A 19,108-nucleotide genomic window follows, 5' to 3' on the forward strand; every position below is an offset into this window, starting at 1 on the left:
TCTGAGAATCTGGCGTTTCTGGCAAAACACAGTTATATTTAAAAGTCGATTCAGGATTTAATGAATTGATATCGCTTTATTCAAGCTACTCACCTCCCACTTCCACCTGCACTTTCAACTGGACCACGGCCAATCAGAGAGGTCCCGCCCCTTACTATCTCTGATTGGTTTAGTCCACGATAGGGGCAAAATGTGTGTCTGTTGTTGACCACAGGGAAGGTTGCAGATTTTGTTTTTTTTTTTGCTACCCGAACAGTTGGTCGCACAGGTGCAACTAAATCTTTTTTTTTAATCGCACCACTGAAAAATTTGGTCGCATTTGCGACCAAATTGGTCGCACTCTAGAGCCCTGCACATAGCAAAATTGGTATGGTCCCGATCTGGCCCACACAATGTGCTAACACATGGCCCACATACTGTAAAGAATGACAGCCCTTTGGTGGCCCAGATCTGGTTTGCCAAAGGTGGCCCACACATGGGGCCATGAATAAACCCTCACTAGGGTTTGGATAAAGTGTAAACTCACAAACCTGTCAAACCTGCATTTGAAACATTGGCTACCATAGCAGTATAGTATTGCAACATGGCATTTGGGTCTTCTAACTAAACCAGGAAAATAGGAACATAAACAGTGCCATCATTGCCAGACCTGGCCCACATCTGGTTGACATACACCCTGCCATGACACCAGTCAGTCAGAAGTGCCAGCTTGATTACGGCTCCCGGCCAGGTCTGCTTTATATGGGGCTGGGCCACATAAACCAAACCACAATCGAGCAAGATGTGGCATGCCATCACATACACAGTGCCATCTATGCCGGGCCTGGCCCATATCTGGATGACATGCATCTTATCATGCCAGAAGTCAGCCAGCAGTGCCGGCTTGACACCAGATCCGGGCCAAACCTGCTTGCTATGTGGGTGAAGGACCCATCCCATCCTGGCAACAAACTGTTCCAAGTTCTGCAATCAGGCAGATTCTGCATCATCCGGGCAAGAACTGAGAGAGGAGCTTCTATCCCCAGGCAATCCAAATGAAACATAACACAGTCAAAATGACAAGACACTCTAGGCCACAGTGGGGAGGTGACAGTTGAATGTTAATACCACATTTCGGGTGGAGTAACTTGTTTCTGGGTAAGGTCAAACTATTTGGCAACTGTACAAATACAAAATGAAACAGCCACAGCGCTGAGTCTCAGGTGTGGTCAAATAACAATAGTTACAAGTTAGTTATTGGTGGCTGTAGCTCAGGTAGATCTGCTAATCATCTACTAATCTGAAAGATGGTGTTTTAATGCCTTGCTGCTGTAGTCTGCATGCTAAAGTATTGTAGGACACAACGCTGACCCCAAGTTGATAGAGAAGCGCATTTGCATTGGGAGAAAGTGCTTGGGAATGAGGAAAGCTGTATAAAGTGTTCTGAGTGTAAGAAATGTTTTGTGTAGCAACCCATTTACTACTATGAAATGTATTTGCAACTCACTAATAGGATGTTAGTGGTGGCTTCACAAGTTTTAAATATGATGAATACATATAGGCAGCATAATGATGTGAGGGTTTACACTGTCATTTCACACAGATTAATGGCAGTATTTTTTATCTTTAAAGGACAATATATAATGACTAAGCTGTTTTATTTTCTGTCTGTGCGTCAGTGTTTATTCAAATGGACTCCAGGGATTGAATATTCTCTCATACAAAACATGAAGTCTATTCCAAATGGCCTCAAAACCCCCCACAACGTCCTCTTCAGAAGGTACTGGGACTGGAATGGGGAATGATTCAGATGACACAGGAAGAGACGGAACGGGAATAGATGGAACAGATGGAACTGGGACAGGGACTGGATTAACTGGAATTGGGGTTTTCTCTGGTATTTGTTCTACCACATAAGCTGGCACTTCTGTTAATACCTTACCAAACTTCGATTTGATCAACAAAGCTGAGACAGTTGCAAGTAATCCTGTGATGACAGCCAAACCCACAAAAGGTTTAAGCCATGATTTTTGTGCATTTTCCATGTGTCTCTTAATGATGTTAACTTTAGCCTGCTTTCTAATCTCTTCCTGTGACAGATTTTCTGCTGACTTTCTAACCCGATTTTCCTCTTTTTGTATTTCTGTCTCCAGTGTTTGGAGCTTTTCATTAGTGTAGTATCCTCCATTGTTTTCTGTCACTATATCTTCTATGCTATTGAGCAGCTCTGCCACCTGGAACTTGTTGCTTCTATATTCATCTTCCTGGTTGTTCTTCCAGTATTTATTGTCAATGACATGGCACCGACTCCCACACTTCCTCACCAGATCACTCAGAGCTTCACTTTCATTAACAAAATCCTTGATCTTCATTCCTTCAGGGAGCTGGTCACCATGAGTAAAAACCACTGCAGCGTATTTAAGAACATCTTCAGAGAAATATTCACATAATTGTGCGATGACAGCCTTTTCGTGCTCTGTGAATTTCTCTGCTTTGAGCACAATGAGAAAAGCATGAGGACCCGGAGCACACTCTGTAATACAGCTCAACATCTCATGCTCCAACTTCTCAGACCTGCTTGGGTCAAAGAAACCAGGAGTGTCGATTAAAGTTAGGCTTCTTCCATCAACAGTCTTGGTCTCGCTCTGAGACAAACATGCGTTTGAGTCATTAAAATGATTAATCTTCAATCTGGTCTCGCCAAATATGGTATTAGCCAGACTGCTTTTCCCAGTTCCAGTTTTTCCCAGCAGGACAATCCTCCTTGTCTTTGTCACTGGAAGAAAAAATGAATCAATTGGGATCAATTTTCAAATTTCAGATCAAAAATCTATCAACCCAGTATCACAGCAAAGTATCGACAAGCCAGACCACCGTGTCTAATTTACACAAGAAATCAGTAGTAAACAAAACGCATGCTAAGCCCATTCAACGGTCCTTAATCATCAAAAACTATTAAACTGGGCGGGTAATATGTATATATATATATACATGTGAATAATTTAATGCTTTCCCACAATTTTCCCATTTTTAAATTTTGGTTTGAAATAAAGAAGCTCCCTCCGATGTTACTGCAACTTCTGAATGTGTGTCTTGGACATAGTGGACATATTATATATAAAGGATGGCCCAGTCTCAGTAAAATTTTGCATGAACATTTTCATGCAATAAATCTATTTTGTATGTTTTTACAAAATAGATTTATTGTAAATCCTAATTGTTTCTAGATTCCTTTTACTTGTAATGTATTACATACCGAACAAACATACTTATTTCTGTCATGGTCTGGAGTCGGGTGACTCCGTGTTTAAGTTTTGTTTATTCAGTGTTCTGGGATTTTGTGGGGTTTTCATAGTTTTGTCTTTTGTCATGTTTTCATGTTCCTTACTTATTCTTTAGGACCGCTGTGATTTCCCAGCCTTTAGGTTTTGTCTGAATGCCTCACTTGTGTTCCTTGTATAATGTCATGTGTACCTGGTTTGATGTTCGTGTTATTTCTCGTTTTACTTTGACAGTCCCATGCCCTGTGTCAGTCTGTCTAGTTTTCCTTCTCTTGTCTCGTTATGTCTAATGAATCCCAGCTGTGTTTAGCTCCTGTTTCCCATTTCCTCATTACTGACTTGTATATTTAAACCCTGTGTTTTCCGTTGCCCTTTCTTGCGTTGTACCTCCTCTTGTGTGTGAGTCTGTGTTAAAGTGGTCAAGCGTTAGCTCCTCATTTCTTGTTTCCTGGTGTTTGAGCTGTCATTTTTCAGTGTTTTTGTTTTTAGTTTCCATTATACTTTGTTTTTTGTTAGCTTATATTTGGACAGTTTTCCCCAGCAATAAAGCTGCCGCCTTAAGTTTATGTTTTGTATTTGAGTTGTGCATTTGGGTCCACTTCTTTTCAGCCAACCACAGCTACACATGAAGGATTTCTTGTGACACAACCAAATTTAAAACATGTTTGAGATATTAAAAGAAAATCATGAACTACCTTAATGCAGTACTACTTTGCAAGCCATGTGTCACCAAACAACCCTATATAACCAAAAATCTTGCTTTTATGAGATTATTAAAGCTTAGAGAACCAAGATTTTTTTTATAAGGAAATAGCTCTTGAAATGAACTCAGCTGATTTAAAAAAACAGGTCACACCTTAGGATTTTGAATGACAAAAAATCATATTTTTGGAGTAATGTCTATTTAAAAGTTACTTGTCCCCTCCATGCTGAGGAAAGTGTGTCAAAAATACAATCTGGCTCATGATGTGTCTCTGCAGTGAGTCGTTTGCTTTTGTTTTTTGTACTGTGACTTGACTTGTGCTTCGCTTCTGCTACCTGTCTAAGTTGTTATCTGGGTTTTAGCCAAAAGAAGCGAACAAAACACTGCGCACACTGTACAGGGAGTGCAGAATTATTAGGCAAGTTGTATTTTTGAGGAATAATTTTATTATTGAACAACAACCATGTTCTCAATGAACCCAAAACACTCATTAATATCAAAGCTGAATGTTTTTGGAAGTAGTTTGTAGTTTGTTTTTAGTTTTAGCTATTTTAGGGGGATATCTGTGTGTGCAGGTGACTATTACTGTGCATAATTATTAGGCAACTTAACAAAAAACAAATATATACCCATTTCAATTATTTATTTTTACCAGTGAAACCAATATAACATCTCCACATTCACAAATATACATTTCTGACATTCAAAAACAAAACAAAAACAAATCAGCGACCAATATAGCCACCTTTCTTTGCAAGGACACTCAAAAGCCTGCCATCCATGGATTCTGTCAGTGTTTTGATCTGTTCACCATCAACATTGCGTGCAGCAGCAACCACAGCCTCCCAGACACTGTTCAGAGAGGTGTACTGTTTTCCCTCCTTGTAAATCTCACATTTGATGATGGACCACAGATTCTCAATGGGGTTCAGATCAGGTGAACAAGGAGGCCATGTCATTAGTTTTTCTTCTTTTATACCCTTTCTTGCCAGCCACGCTGTGGAGTACTTGGACGCGTGTGATGGAGCATTGTCCTGCATGAAAATCATGTTTTTCTTGAAGGATGCAGACTTCTTCCTGTACCACTGCTTGAAGAAGGTGTCTTCCAGAAACTGGCAGTAGGACTGGGAGTTGAGCTTGACTCCATCCTCAACCCGAAAAGGCCCCACAAGCTCATCTTTGATGATACCAGCCCAAACCAGTACTCCACCTCCACCTTGCTGGCGTCTGAGTCGGACTGGAGCTCTCTGCCCTTTACCAATCCAGCCACGGGGCCATCCATCTGGCCCATCAAGACTCACTCTCATTTCATCAGTCCATAAAACCTTAGAAAATCCAGTCTTGAGATATTTCTTGGCCCAGTCTTGACGTTTCAGCTTGTGTGTCTTGTTCAGTGGTGGTCGTCTTTCAGCCTTTCTTACCTTGGCCATGTCTCTGAGTATTGCACACCTTGTGCTTTTGGGCACTCCAGTGATGTTGCAGCTCTGAAATATGGCCAAACTGGTGGCAAGTGGCATCTTGGCAGCTGCATGCTTGACTTTTCTCAGTTCATGGGCAGTTATTTTGCGCCTTGGTTTTTCCACACGCTTCGTGCGACCCTGTTGACTATTTTGAATGAAACGCTTGATTGTTCGATGATCACGCTTCAGGAGCTTTGCAATTTTGAGACTGCTGCATCCCTCTGCAAGATATCTCACTATTTTTGACTTTTCTGAGCCTGTCAAGTCCTTCTTTTGACCCATTTTGCCAAAGGAAAGGAAGTTGCCTAATAATTATGCACACCTGATATAGGGTGTTGATGTCATTAGACCACACCCCTTCTCATTACAGAGATGCACATCACCTAATATGCTTAATTGGTAGTAGGCTTTCGAGCCTATACAGCTTGAAGTAGGACAACATGCATGAAGAGGATGATGTGGACAAAATACTCATTTGCCTAATAATTCTGCACTCCCTGTACATTTACATATAATAATCCAAAGTGCTGCAATGCAGAGATAAAGATAATAAATAACTACATCACACAAAAAGATCATGATGCAAGAAGAAAGAAAAAGTTAAGCTGTATTTCATTGCCCTTAGGGATGTTTTAATATTTTTATTTCTATTCTTCAGGAAAGTGGAATTTATTTCTTTTACAGTGGTCCCTCGTATATCACAGGAGTTACGTTATAAAAATAACCCGTGATAAGTGAAATCCGCAAAGTAGCCAAATTTATGTTTTATAATTATTACAGATATTGTAAGGCTTTAAAACCCCTCACTACCCACTTTATACACTTTTCTCAGACAGGCATGGACATTTTCACATTTTTCTCTCTTGTTTAAACACTCTCAAAGTTCAAACCTTGTAGAAAAAGAAGTCCACCCGCAGGTGGCGATGTTTTGTCGACATTGTTGTGTTTGTTGGGGAGAAAACTTACAAACATACAATACAGCACTTTAGAGTCACAGTGCTAGTGATCGAAGCTCAACACATTGTGTACTGTAGAGGAGACACGGCACGAGATTGATTGACAATGGTCTACAGCCAATCAGGACGCAAGCTGAACTGCGATATAGCGAGGGACCACTATTTATGAATTATTTTTATATAGGCCTTCACACGTTTCTTTAATGCTACTGACTGCATAGATTCTCTTGTTTTGTGAACTATATATTTTTTTTTAAAAGTTCTGATTGATACTCCTAGAATACCACAGTCTGCATTTTGTTTTGATTTATTTAGTCTCATTTGTTGTTGCATTTTTCAATATGTGAAACTTTGATAGTAGTCTGGCAACGTGAGCAACACTTAAAAGCATTAAACTGAGGTTACAGTAAAGTTGACTTAAGCTGATTTCTGTTTTTTAAAAGAAAATAACAGATGAATTATTTAATTGAAATGTAAGTAACTGAATCTGTTACTTACTGCTCATCATTAACATGAGGCTATTCAGCTAATAAATGAAATCTGTCAAGAAAAATTCAAGACACTTGGTTACATGTGATAAAATTAGCTGTTTTATTAGTGAACATTTGTAACAAAGAAACCGTCACAAAACAGAAGCAAAAGTTATTTGAAACTTATAGATCTATTATAGAAATGTTTTTAAGCTGGAGTAATGGACATGTTCATGGGTAAAGTTTGAAATATAAACTGGAACATAAAGACTGTATTAGCATAATGGGAAAATTCACACATTATATTAAGCATACGTTACTTCATTTATATGTTAAGAGTAAGCATTCAACAAAAACTCTTAAGAAACTTTATGCTGTGCAAATACAGAAATCCAATCACGATGAACAAAAAGATTCCAAAACTTCCCATTCTATAAATTTAATAATGACTCTCTGATGGCAGCTTGTAAAGGTGAATGTGAGTAGTTGTGCCCAGTTATCTAGCAATATACGCTGATCCTGTACATCTGTGGATTTTAAAGGTACTTTATTGAGAGCTTAACAGAGGATGGAAAAAATCTGAGATTTAATTTCTAACCCTTTCATACATTCAAAAAATGTGGTTTAGTGCTATAGTTTGTATGTAAGCTCTATCACCTGTTTCAAACCTTGATGCTACTCAGCTGGCTCTGCAGACCCAGCCGGAACTGTGACAGATGTGTCAGATGCTGTTGCTGCGTCTGCCATCATTCCTTTTGCTGCAGCTACTCCTGCTGCTGTTCCTAATGCTACTCCTACTGCTAAACCTAGACTTCTTTCTTCTTTCATTAATTTTATTGCTCCACCAAAGAATGTACCCAGTAGAGCTCCTGTTGTAACTCCTGCAGCTTTTGACAACAGATTTTTAAACACAGATTGTTTTGCCTTTGTTGCAGTTTCCTCTTCTGTTAAGTCTGGAGATAACTGTTTGATGCGACCTTCCTCTTGTTGAATATCTCTCTTCACTTCTTGCAGCATGTCATTGGTGAAGTAGCCTCCTTTGTTTGCCTCAATAATCTCGTCAATGGTTTTGAGTAATTCTGCCACCTGATACTGGTTGGTCCTGTATTCATATCCCTGGTTGTTCTTCCAGTATTTGTTATCAATGATGTGGCAGCGGCCCCCACACTTCTTGATCAGATCACTCAGAGCTGCACTTTTTTTAACAAACTCTTCAATCTTCATTTCCTCAGAAAGCTGGTCACCATGAGTAAAGAGTACTGTGGCAAATCTAAATACTTCATCTGAGAAATATTGGTTAATTTTGTCTATCACAGCCTTTTCATGCTCTGTGTATTTCTCCACTTTAAGCACAATGAGAAAAACATGAGGACCAGGAGCAAATTCTGTGATACACCTCAATATTTCAGACTTCATCACCTCCTCAGGTCTGTCTGTGTCAAAAAATCCAGGAGTGTCAATAAAGAGCACCATTCTTCCACTGACTGACATGAACTTTGCCTGATATTCCTTTGTTCCAGATTTGGGGGTATGATCTACTTTAAACACAGGCTCTCCACACAGGGTGTTGACAGTACTGTTCTTTCCAGCTCCAGTTTTTCCCAGGAGCACAATCCTTCTTGCTGACTCTATAAGACAGTAATGATTAAATGTCAGTTGTTTGTCTTGCTCTGTATAAGTGGATTATCTTATCAATCATACAGCAGTCATACTCATTTGGAGAATCAATGCAAATGAGACATTGGGTCTCAATGGGACTTCCTGTATGAATAAAGATGGAAAAAAAAAAAAACTAATCTAAAAACTAAAAGTACAGCATTGCTACACATACACGCAAAATCGTATGTTTTTCTTCATGTCTACATTTTTATAAACAGGAGTCATGGTTCCCTGACAGTTGCCTGAAATTTTTCTCCCTGTATTTGAGTTGCCATGCACAAGTATTTTTGCCTCTCTGCTTAGTGTTTTTCTTTTGGTTAGCTTCTGTGTTACAAAAGAAATATTTTTGCAAGCCTTGAGTTAGTTTTTTTACTTGGCATTTTTGTTTTCACCTGTGTCTCATCCCCAGTCTGCCCTCATTGTTGAGATACTCCTATCTCCTCCCCAGTTTCCTCAAACTGTTTGTGTAAACTCCCTCATGTCCTGACCTGAGTTAAATCTTTTGACTAATTAATTTCTAGTTTCTCATAATATCTGTTATCTCTCTCTCTCTCTCTCTCTCTCTCTCTCTCTCTCTCTCTCTCTCTCTCTCTCTCTCTCTATATATATATATATATATATATATATATATATATATATATATATATATATATATATATATATATATATATATATATATATATATATATATATCTATATATATATATATATATATATATATATATCTCATATCTAGTTTATTTCGTCTTCTTTCTGGACTTTTTTAAAAATACATTTGGACTCTCTATTTTGGACTGTTATATTAAAGCTTGCTTTTATTTAAGTCATGTTGTCCTGCATTTGGGTTCACCTGTACAGCCCAATCTTGATAACAATAATAGCTTGATTTGTTTTTGTTTTTTTTCTCCACACTGAATAGAAGGTTTCCTGAACAGGCTGAGGTTTCTTTTTTCTTTTAATAATGGCTTTTAATAATCCTTCAGTTTAAGGGCATCATGATTTGATACTACTGAAATATTTTTTACCATCATGGTGTCAAATTCCAAACTTAGAGTTTTTAAACTTATAGTTTCTAAACTTCTGATCACAATGGCATGACAGGATACTACATGCTGGTGAAAGTGACTTTTTTTTAGCAAAATTTAAAATGACTCTTGTACTAAATGTACTGCTCGTCCTGGACTCAGTAGACATTTGTCTCATATTCTGATAAAAGAAAATAAAGATAATCAGGATAGACTGAGCTGAAAATTGTTAAAAATGCAATCAAGGTATCACTAAGCAAAACAAATTTAAACTGTAAAGGTACAGGAACGGTGGAGTAATTCATTCCATCCATCTAGGGTCCAAACTGTAATGGTTTAGTTCTAATCAACAGGCTGCATTTATAAATTTACAGAAATTCACTTCTGAAATATTAAATGTGGTAGCTTCTCTAAAGCAACTAAACATAATGCAAACGTATCATAATTCAAAAAGGAAAAGTTATGTCAATGCCCTGAATTTCAATAAAGCTAAAATAGAGGTGGTCCTACCCTTCACCAATGATGAAACATATCAGTAAATAAGAGAGCTAAACATCGAACATCAGCTAATGAGACACCAGTGGAAGGTTTGACCTGACCGGCTTTGCAGTCTTTGCAGAATTTCCGGAAAAACACAAGTTCTAACCAGCTGTTATGCACCTGTTTTACCATCACTTTGTACCAGCAGTGATCAGTCTTACTGTGGCCCAAACATCACTCTTTGAGATATTTTTCGATTAACAGACAAAGAGTCTGTCAGTCTGTCATGATTTTTTTTAATTGATGTTACTTACACTGTGTGTATTTGTTATAGAAACTTTGTTAACCGTATGTATTTGTAAGCATGTTTCTTTGATAAATAAAACATTTAATTATGTGTGTGTGTGTGTGTGTGTGTGTGTGTGTGTGTGTGTGTGTGTGTGTGTGTGTGCATATATCACTGATAAACACTTGAGGTTGAATGAAATGTTTGATTTAAAAAAAAGGTACCCCAAGTTGTTGCTGCGTCTGGAAGTATTCCTTTCACTTCAGCTGCTCCTGCTGCTGAACCTACACTTATTTCTTCTTTCACTAATTTTGTCTCCCCTCCAAGGAATGAACCCAGTAGAGCTCCAGTTTTAACTCCTGCAGCTTTTAACAGCATATCAAACACAGCATGTTTTGCCTTTGTTGCAGTTTCTTCTTCTGTAATATCTGGAAAAGATCGTTTGATGCAGGCTTCCTCTTGTTGTATATCTCTCTTCACCTCTTGCAGCATCTCATTGGTGAAGTAGCCTCCTCTGTTTGCATCAATAATCGTGTTAATCTTTTTGAGTAATTCTGTCAGCTGGTATTGCTTGTTCCTGTATTCATCTCCCTGGTTATTCTTCCAGTATTTGTTATAAATGACGTGGCAGCGACCGCCACACTTCTTGATCAGATCGCTCAGATCGTTGTTTTGTTTAACAAACTCTTCGATCTTCATTCCCTCAGGAAGCTGGTCACCATGAGTAAAGAGTACTGTGGCAAATCTAAGAGCTTCATCTGAGAAACACTGGTTCATTTTGTCTATCACACCCTTTTCATGCTCTATGTATTTCTCCACTTTAAGCACAATGAGAAAAGCATGAGGACCAGGAGCACATTCTGTGATACACCTCACTATTTCAGACTTCATGTCCTGCTCAGATCTGTCTGTGTCAAAAAATCCAGGCGTGTCAATAAATAATATGGTTTTTCCACTGATAGATATAATCTTTGACTGGCATTCCCTTGTTCCAGATGAGGCGTAATGATCTATATTAAATGCAGGCTCTCCACGCAGGATGTTGGTAAGACTCTTTCCATCTCCAGTTTTTCCCAGGACCACAATCCTTCTTGCTGAGTCTATAAAACAGTAATGATTCATTGTCCGTTATTTATATATTACACTGTCTAAAACAAAATAATCAAAAACTTACAGTACAGTGAAATAAAACCTTTATGACAACATATACAAGCTTTAACTGAAAAATGATGGTCCAGTCTTCTTTGTTTAAAGTAAAAGTAAAATGTCCCAAGGCTTACAAATCAGTAAGTACTTAGCTGTAGAAAGTAGCTGAAAGCATATGCTCTGTAATTTTCTGCTATAATATTACACCCTTCTATATATTAGGTCATTTATGCAATTACTTTAGGTATTCAGTGGAGTAGATAACCTTGACTGACTAAACCAATAAATTTTGGTTTGGTGGAGAGAAGTTTCTTCCTTTGTGATCCCACATTTCTGTTATTTATTAAAACAGAAGACATGGTATTAAGTGTGACTTACCTTCCATGTTTTTGGAAGAAAGCAAAATCAGCGGAGAGACACACGATTACTTAGATCCTGTGAACGTTGTGACTGCGCCTTTTGTTTTGTTTCTGTACCTGTTGGACTTGTTTCTCAGCAGCAAACTAAGTATGAGCTTACCTCACAGTGTGTTTCTACACTTGGCCAACTGCGAAAGAACTATTGTGCACATATAAATATGGTCATATAACAAAAACATTATTACGGAACACTAGAGGACTCAAACGCAGAACTCCGAAGCTTGAAGGAAGAACAAGGGGTTATTTGCAATTTTCAGGTGATATGTACAATAGTGAAGCAGGTGATGTAGTCGTGCAGGGGTCGAGTTTCCAGGGAATCCAAGGGGACAGGGACAAGAAAACGCTGTCTTCTCTCTTCTCCTTTGCTACTTCGCCTACCACTCTCCACTTGCTCTTTCTCGAGCCTCCACAGGCAATAGGAACAGGTCCAGGATATCTGTGCACAGAAGAGTCAAACTACAACTGACGCAAAATTCACACGAACAATGCAAATAGTTTCTAACCGGGCTTTCACTAGCCCGAGTCAAACAACAATCCAGCGATGAATACTGCGCTTCTTCCTTCTAAATAGTTGTAGGCAAATGAGGTGCAGGTGTTCATCATCCTCCACAGGTGTGTAGGCCAAAGGCAGGAACCCGTTCCTCTCAGGCGACAGAGGAAGAAGGAGACAGACAGACAGACAGACAGAAGCACAAACAACACCTGTTGCCAGCGTGGGCCAGCCAGAGAGGCAGGGGACCGTGACAAACATGATAATTGTTCTTTTGCTGATTTCTGTAAAAATGTTGGTGAGTACCTTGTTATATTCCAAAGTTAACCTTCCTGCCTTCTTGGGACCTTTTTGTGCCACTGCTATGTGTTAAATGGCTGCCATTTCCACTGTGTTCAGTGGAATATAACCAAACTTGCCACAGGATAGTTTTTACCTGTCAATGTTAATATTCCAGTGTGAATTCCTTAAATCAGCCTAAAATGGCTGAGCAGCAGAAATCCCCACACCCATCACCCTGGGGACCATTTTCTGCCCATTGACTTCCATTATAAACGCTATTTTTCAACCCCAAATTATCATCATATGATTTTATTTTTTCTTCTTTTCTTGGATGTCAATGAAGACTCAGGGCCTTGAAGTTTTAATTTTTAAATTGCAAAAAAAATGCAAAAAAAATAATGGCAGGTCAAAATGTATGTTGGTGCCAATCTTTGGTCCATCTAAAGGCCTACTTATAATGACAATCACATATTACTTCAACTGGTTTTTTGTGGAAATATTTAGTTTCGTTTTTTGGTTTTTGGGGCTTATAACACAGGGCGCTCATGTAATAACACTGGGATTTGAAGGGTTAAAACAACGAAAATATAATTAAAACTTTACATGAATATTTCAGGGAGAAGTAGTTTTACAAGGTTGGCTAATTTAAAGTGGAATAAAATATGGATATATGGTCTTTTTATGGCGTGGCTGAGAATGGTCCCTAGGGTGATGGGTGTGAGTTTTTTAAAGGATGGCAGGAGGGTTAAATATGCATGAAGTATGCCAAGAAGTGAATTCTTAAAGGTTTACTGACACATGCATTGCAGTGCATGAACTTCAGTTATTAAAAAGCAATCACTGCATCAAATCCAATCTTTTTGAAACCAGCTGATAACTGTTATTGTGATCCTGTATTTTTAAAAACTTTGTCATAATATCTCAATCTAGAACATGTCAATACCAGCACTGTTTATCCATTTTACAGCATTTCTGAGTGTTAAAATATGGTTATTTCAGACACCTATTTTTACACAGAACGAGGGATAACTAGAAGATAAGCCTGGCATCAATATGCAACAGAAAAATGATTAAAAATGATCTTGATGCATGCTTAATCATCCAGGTAAATACCAAAAAGCTGATTCTGTCCCTTTGGACGTGGTGTTTTTGTTTTTTAATTGAAAAAAAAAGTTATGACATGTTTTACTGGCTACCTATGAATCCTGATTCATAGAATATGGGTCACAGTGAAAAGATGACAGCCGAATGCTAATACCACGTTTTAGGGTGGAGTAACTTGTTTCTGAGTAAGGTCAAACTATTTGGCAATTATACAAGTACAATGACTGAAGCAGTCACAGTGCTGAGTTTCAGTTGTGGACAAATAACATTAATCATAGGTTAGTTATTGGCGGCTGTAGTTCAGGAAGCAGAGCAGGTAATCGGAAAGTTGGTGTTTCAATCTGTGGCTGCTGCAGACGGCACGTGAAACATGCCAAGTTGCTCTCCGATATGTTCATCGGAGTGTGCATGTTAGATAGAAAACGGCTGTGGCATAGAAAAACGCTGTTTGGCTGAATAAATAAAACACACTAAACACACTTTAGTGAGTACCTGTCACGGTTCTGGGTCATTTTGACCCAGCTTTTTCAGTTTCTTATATTTTGGTATATTTCTGTATTGTGATTCATGTTCTGGTTCTATTTTGTATCTGCGTCTTTGTAAATTGTTTCTCGTTTCCTGTTTTACTTTGAAGGTTCATGTCTGATGTCTGTGTGTTAAATTTTACTTCCCTCCTGTCTCGTTAGCCCTAATCTCTCCCAGCTGTGTCTCCCTCCTGTTGCCCATTCCCTGATTACTCCCCTGTGTATATAAGCCCTGTGTTTCCTTTGCTCTCTGTTGTGTCGTTAACGTCTGCTCACCCTCACTTTCTGTTTGGCAGACTGCCTGTTTATTTTCTTGTGTACTCTCAGTTTAGTTAGTTTTTTGTTCAGTTGCTTTTCAGCAGTAAAGCTGAGTATTTTTGAGTTACCTTTGCCTCTGTGAGTCCTGCATTTTGGGTAGTGATGGGCAGATGAAGCCCCATGAAGCACTGAAGCTTTTCATCCAATTGGTTCACCCCAACGCGAAGCTTCATGAAGCTTCATTTGCTCTAGCAGGACACCTACTGGACGTAAAAATAATAGCTGGCATGAATTTGAAGAGTGTGGCATTTTGCACACAGCCTGTAAATGTCAACAACAAAAGGAGTGTGTAAAACATGTATATTGTAGTGATGGCAGTATACTGTGTATATTTATAGTGGCAGTATGGGAAATGATTATTTGGAAATGCTTGAAATGGAAATGATCATTTACTGTGAGGTGAGGTGTGGTTGGGGTGTGGACAGTGGTTGTGCTTTTGTAACGTTGAGGTATGGACAGCTACACACTGAGGCTTTGAGCCTCAGTCCTGCCTGTTCACATTTTATTCTGTAAAAACTAAATTTTCACTGCTTTTATGGCCTTTTTAGTGGGGAGAACATAGCTAGGATTTAATGATTTAACAAATCTTTTGAATCCTTTGTCCTCCACAATGCTAAATGGCTGGGAGTCCTCAATCACCATGCTGACCAGGTCTTCATCTATTTGAGATTGTTCTCCTGAGGAAAGACAATAAAGACAAAGCACAAATATAAATATCACACACGTAACTTATAACAGTTGTATAATATTGTTATATCATTTAGTAACATTACTGCATGCTATATTATCATGGCATTTGATGGCTCACCTGGTCTTGCTCCACAATCGGTGTCCCCCTTATTCTCATGCAAAGCTCTGTAGTGCCTAAGCATGGATGAGGTGTTGTTGTTATATCCCAGCTCCCTGGCACATAGCAAACACTTCACCTTGTACAAAAGTCTAGACAGCTCAACATAAATTGTATTGCACCATCAGTATTATGAAAATACATCTTCTGTAGAAATTTACATACCTTGTTGGGAGGAATAAGATCAAAATGTTCCCACACAGGGGAGGACATCCTCCTCTTCTTAGCTGGCTCTATTCTCTCCTGACTTTCTCTCCTCACTCTCATAAACCTCCAAACGGTCTCCAAACTCTCTCTAACCGCAACTCTCCATTAAACACCCACATTTTGAATGAAGTCTGAGGGGTTTATATCGCTGTCATATCTCGCGGCAAAGTTCGAACCACTTCATGAACCAGTCACGTGGTACAGCCGGGCAGCGAGGCTTCGGACGTCATCATTTTCAGCTCCTACCATAAATGAAGCAAGCCTCGATACGCGCTTCGCGGAAACGCCCCCTCCATTACTCGACACACGCTCCGAAGCCTCGATACAGAACGTCCCATCACTAATTTTGGGTCCTCTCTTCCTGCCTGCCAGCACACAGCCATAACAATACTAGTAAGGCAGCAGATTGATACATGTGAAATTAAATAGGACATTATTTTGTGAAAAACATCTTAGTGTTGTACATACAGCTGTTTGGCATACAGGTATGTGGAAAAACCTCACAATGCCTGGACTGGACTGTACAGCATCTCTGGACAAGAAAACAGGAGATGGCACTGCTCTGTGTCAGGGGTCAAGTTCAATAATACTGATGCAATATGGACAAGATTGGCTTAGAAAACTGTGCATGAATGGACAAACCAAACAAATGGAACGATGCTAGTTGTACTAAAATGTACAAATTTTTCTGCTGTAATGGTAGAAACATTTGGCGATTAATGATTATCATTAAGGAAATATGGCTGATATGTTTGACAATTAAAATAAAATTCATATTAAATCTGAAACTTAAATTCAGCTAGTATCATTTTTTTCTTTTTAAGTGATAAAATAGGCAATCAGTTTAATAAATTTGCATTTTGTCTCTTTCACAGAAAAAAAATCCTTCCAGCAACAGATTCTTTTATGTAGGCAGTGCATTTTTGACAAGAGAGCTTGATGGTGGTGCCATCTAGTGTCCAAAGTATGATGGTTTTAGTTCTAATCATTTGGGTTGTATTTATACAAAACATATAAAGCATATATGAAATTCACTTCTGAGGACTTAAATGTGGCAGCTTCTCTGAAGCAGTTTAACATATTACACATGTATCTTTATTTAAACAGGAAATCTCAGATAAAGATGTATTTTGGATGAGTGACTGGCAGCAGATTAAAAAAAGGCAAATAACTTATAATAAATAAGAACACTTGGAGATTGGAACTCCTGCGAAAGGGAAAAAGCAAAAACTTTGTTTTATGAATATACAACATGTTAACTTTAGCCTGTTATAATACCATTGTGATGTAGTGAGGTGACATACTGCATGGAAAAAATAAAAATGTGTTGTACAGCTGTTTGTGATGGTTCTCAGTCATCCAGGAGCTTCGAAAGAAAGCAACAAGATTTTACAGTTGCTTTCTTTCCAAGTTCCTTAGACTACTATGACAGCCAACACAAACATATTGCCTTGCACTTTGCCTTGAACAGCCTTCAGTTGGTGTGGCAATAAAAGAGGATCAAGATGTGTTTTACAGCTCTTTTCATGTCCTTTCAAATAAGATGTTTACTCAATATGATTTCTTGATTTTTTTTTTCCAAGGTGAGTTTGATCTTCAAACATGAAGCCAAGGTCAAATGCTTATTCAACTTAGGTACTCATGTCCCCCAAGGCCTAGTATATTCTTATGAAGTTTAAAGATGACCATTAAAAAATTGTGGGCAACATAAAATCTTTGCTCATTATCACATTTGGTTTGACTTTGATGTGATTTTCACCTAAATTAAATCAACGTGAGCTGTTATTGGTATCAGCCTTCACACAAAATTAGAACACAAGATCTTAAAATCTCTGGATGCTAAACTGCTAACAAACACACAAACAAATACTGATTACCAGAGATGTAATCCGATTACCTAAGGGATTACTATTGCAAAAACGGTAATTAGGTTGCCGTTACTTTCCTGTAGGAACGCTGCGTTACCGCTTTACTAAAACCCGTGATTTTTTTGCGAGAAATTCTCATGACAGTGACGTAAGATAAGATAAGATAAGATAAGATAAGATAAGATAACCTTTATTAGTCCCACACGTGGGAAATTTGTTTCCCACGAGTACGCGAGTAAGCGAGTAAGCGAGTAAGCGAGTACGATGTTCATGACAACAGCTGTGTGCAGATCAACAATGGATAATAAATGGAGTGCGGAGAGATTATGAGCATGCAGCGTTTAAAGCGTGGAAGTACTGACCTTACTTTGAGTTTGATTCCATAAAAAGTGACAAAAACATTAGCGTCCGTTGTGCGTGAGAAGAAAACTTCTTTTTACAGCGAAAAAACCCCCTAAACTTCCAAGCAAGCACCGAGTGCGCTACCACGTATTTCCGTACCATGGAAATTCACAGAGAAACTCGCGGATTCTTCCACTGACCGCCGCGGCACACCTGCACCAGGGTAAACCTCCGCCTACAACACTCCTGCTTTACGGGTGAAAATAGAGCAAAAGGACCGCTGAGTCTTTGACTTTATTTATTTTCTGCTGTGTTTTACTTGCATCTATTTGAAAGAGTGAGTGTAAACACAAAAAATATTTTATTTTATGAGCTGGAATGTGTAGAAAATAGGTTTAAATGTTAAACAAATTTCTTCCAGTCAGAGAATGTTGCATATAATTAAATTTTTGCTTGATGCATAAAGTTAAAAGCTTAAAACTAATAAAACACGTTTTAAAAAGGGACCTTTCCATTTGATTACATTTTCTATGATGGATTATGCAGAAAAAGTAGAATTGGGCTTTATCAACTATTCAGGTTGTAAATCGTGTTTTTAAAAAGTAGCTAAGTAACTAAGTAATTAATTACTTTTGAAAATAAGTAATCAGTAAAGAAACGGGATTACTTTTTGGAGAAGTAATCAGTAATTAGTTACTGATTACTTTTTTCAAGTAACTTGACCAACACTGCTGATGACACACTCTCTCCTTTCAAGAGAGAAAAAGCCAATAGAGACATAATGAAGACAGACACATACAACACAGATAGACATGATCATTCAAGCCAAAATGCTCAGGTGCTCCTGACCCTGCTTTTTATCAGTGCTTTTTAAGGATTGAGAGTAAAAACAAACTTTGCAAATAAAATGGAAATCAAAATAAAATAGAGACTTAAAAAAGAATACAACAGTCTTTTTGTCTCTTCCTCTTAGTTGGTAACTTTTTTTCTCCAGAGCTGTATTATCATCATGCAGAGCTGCAAAACTCTGTCCTAACAGGTTCATGTGTTATTATTTTATAGGCTTATGAGTAGTTTTTTGTGAGAATGATCAGTCAGCTAATGTGCCTCTTCTTTTTGCTTTTAATAAGAATATGAGATGTTACCTATTTTATTATAGGGGTATTGCATATTGTTTAAAAGTAGCACATAATCACTTAAACTCAAGTGAAATTAGTGTAAATTAGCTAGTTAGCCTAACTGCTGATTTAAATATTTTGCTG

General features: G+C 38.2%; 2 protein-coding genes and 1 long non-coding RNA gene across 3 annotated transcripts; all 3 read right to left on the minus strand.

Moving 5' to 3' along the window:
* Positions 1-1,620: 1,620 nt before the first annotated feature.
* LOC146714426 (GTPase IMAP family member 7-like) lies at positions 1,621-2,762 on the minus strand (the record flags this gene model as incomplete). The annotated part of the gene is made up of 1 exon (XM_085439911.1): positions 1,621-2,762. A coding segment is annotated over one exon (1,101 nt), but the record flags the coding sequence as incomplete, so codon positions are not given.
* A 4,190-nt stretch (positions 2,763-6,952) lies between these two features.
* On the minus strand, positions 6,953-11,421 carry LOC146714427 (GTPase IMAP family member 8-like). The gene is made up of 2 exons (XM_085439924.1): positions 10,524-11,421; positions 6,953-8,477 (listed from the first exon to the last, which is right to left on the minus strand). Exons 1-2 carry the CDS (start codon positions 11,419-11,421, stop codon positions 7,525-7,527), a joined length of 1,851 nt encoding a protein of 616 aa, XP_085296050.1. The 3' UTR covers positions 6,953-7,524.
* Positions 11,422-15,179: 3,758 nt separating this feature from the next.
* Positions 15,180-15,513, minus strand: LOC146714428 (uncharacterized). The gene is made up of 2 exons (XR_014919300.1): positions 15,391-15,513; positions 15,180-15,259 (listed from the first exon to the last, which is right to left on the minus strand). It is a non-coding gene; the product is annotated as an uncharacterized LOC146714428 (long non-coding RNA).
* Between the last annotated feature and the right edge of the window lie 3,595 nt (positions 15,514-19,108).

This window comes from Copadichromis virginalis, linkage group LG3 (assembly GCF_057382275.1).
Source record: "Copadichromis virginalis isolate Kocher_CV1m ecotype Utaka linkage group LG3, C_Virginalis_male_GT1.1, whole genome shotgun sequence".
NCBI classification, from domain to species: Eukaryota; Metazoa; Chordata; class Actinopteri; order Cichliformes; family Cichlidae; genus Copadichromis; species Copadichromis virginalis.

Bases quoted from the DNA above. Each gene is read 5' to 3' on its own strand.
- LOC146714427 (XM_085439924.1), bottom strand. From the start codon at position 11,421: ATGAATCATTACTGTTTTATAGACTCAGCAAGAAGGATTGTGGTCCTG. The intron at 8,478-10,523 runs GTACCTTTTTTT...ACTGTCTTATAG, and splicing joins AGACGCAGCAACAACTTGGG to AGTCAGCAAGAAGGATTGTG.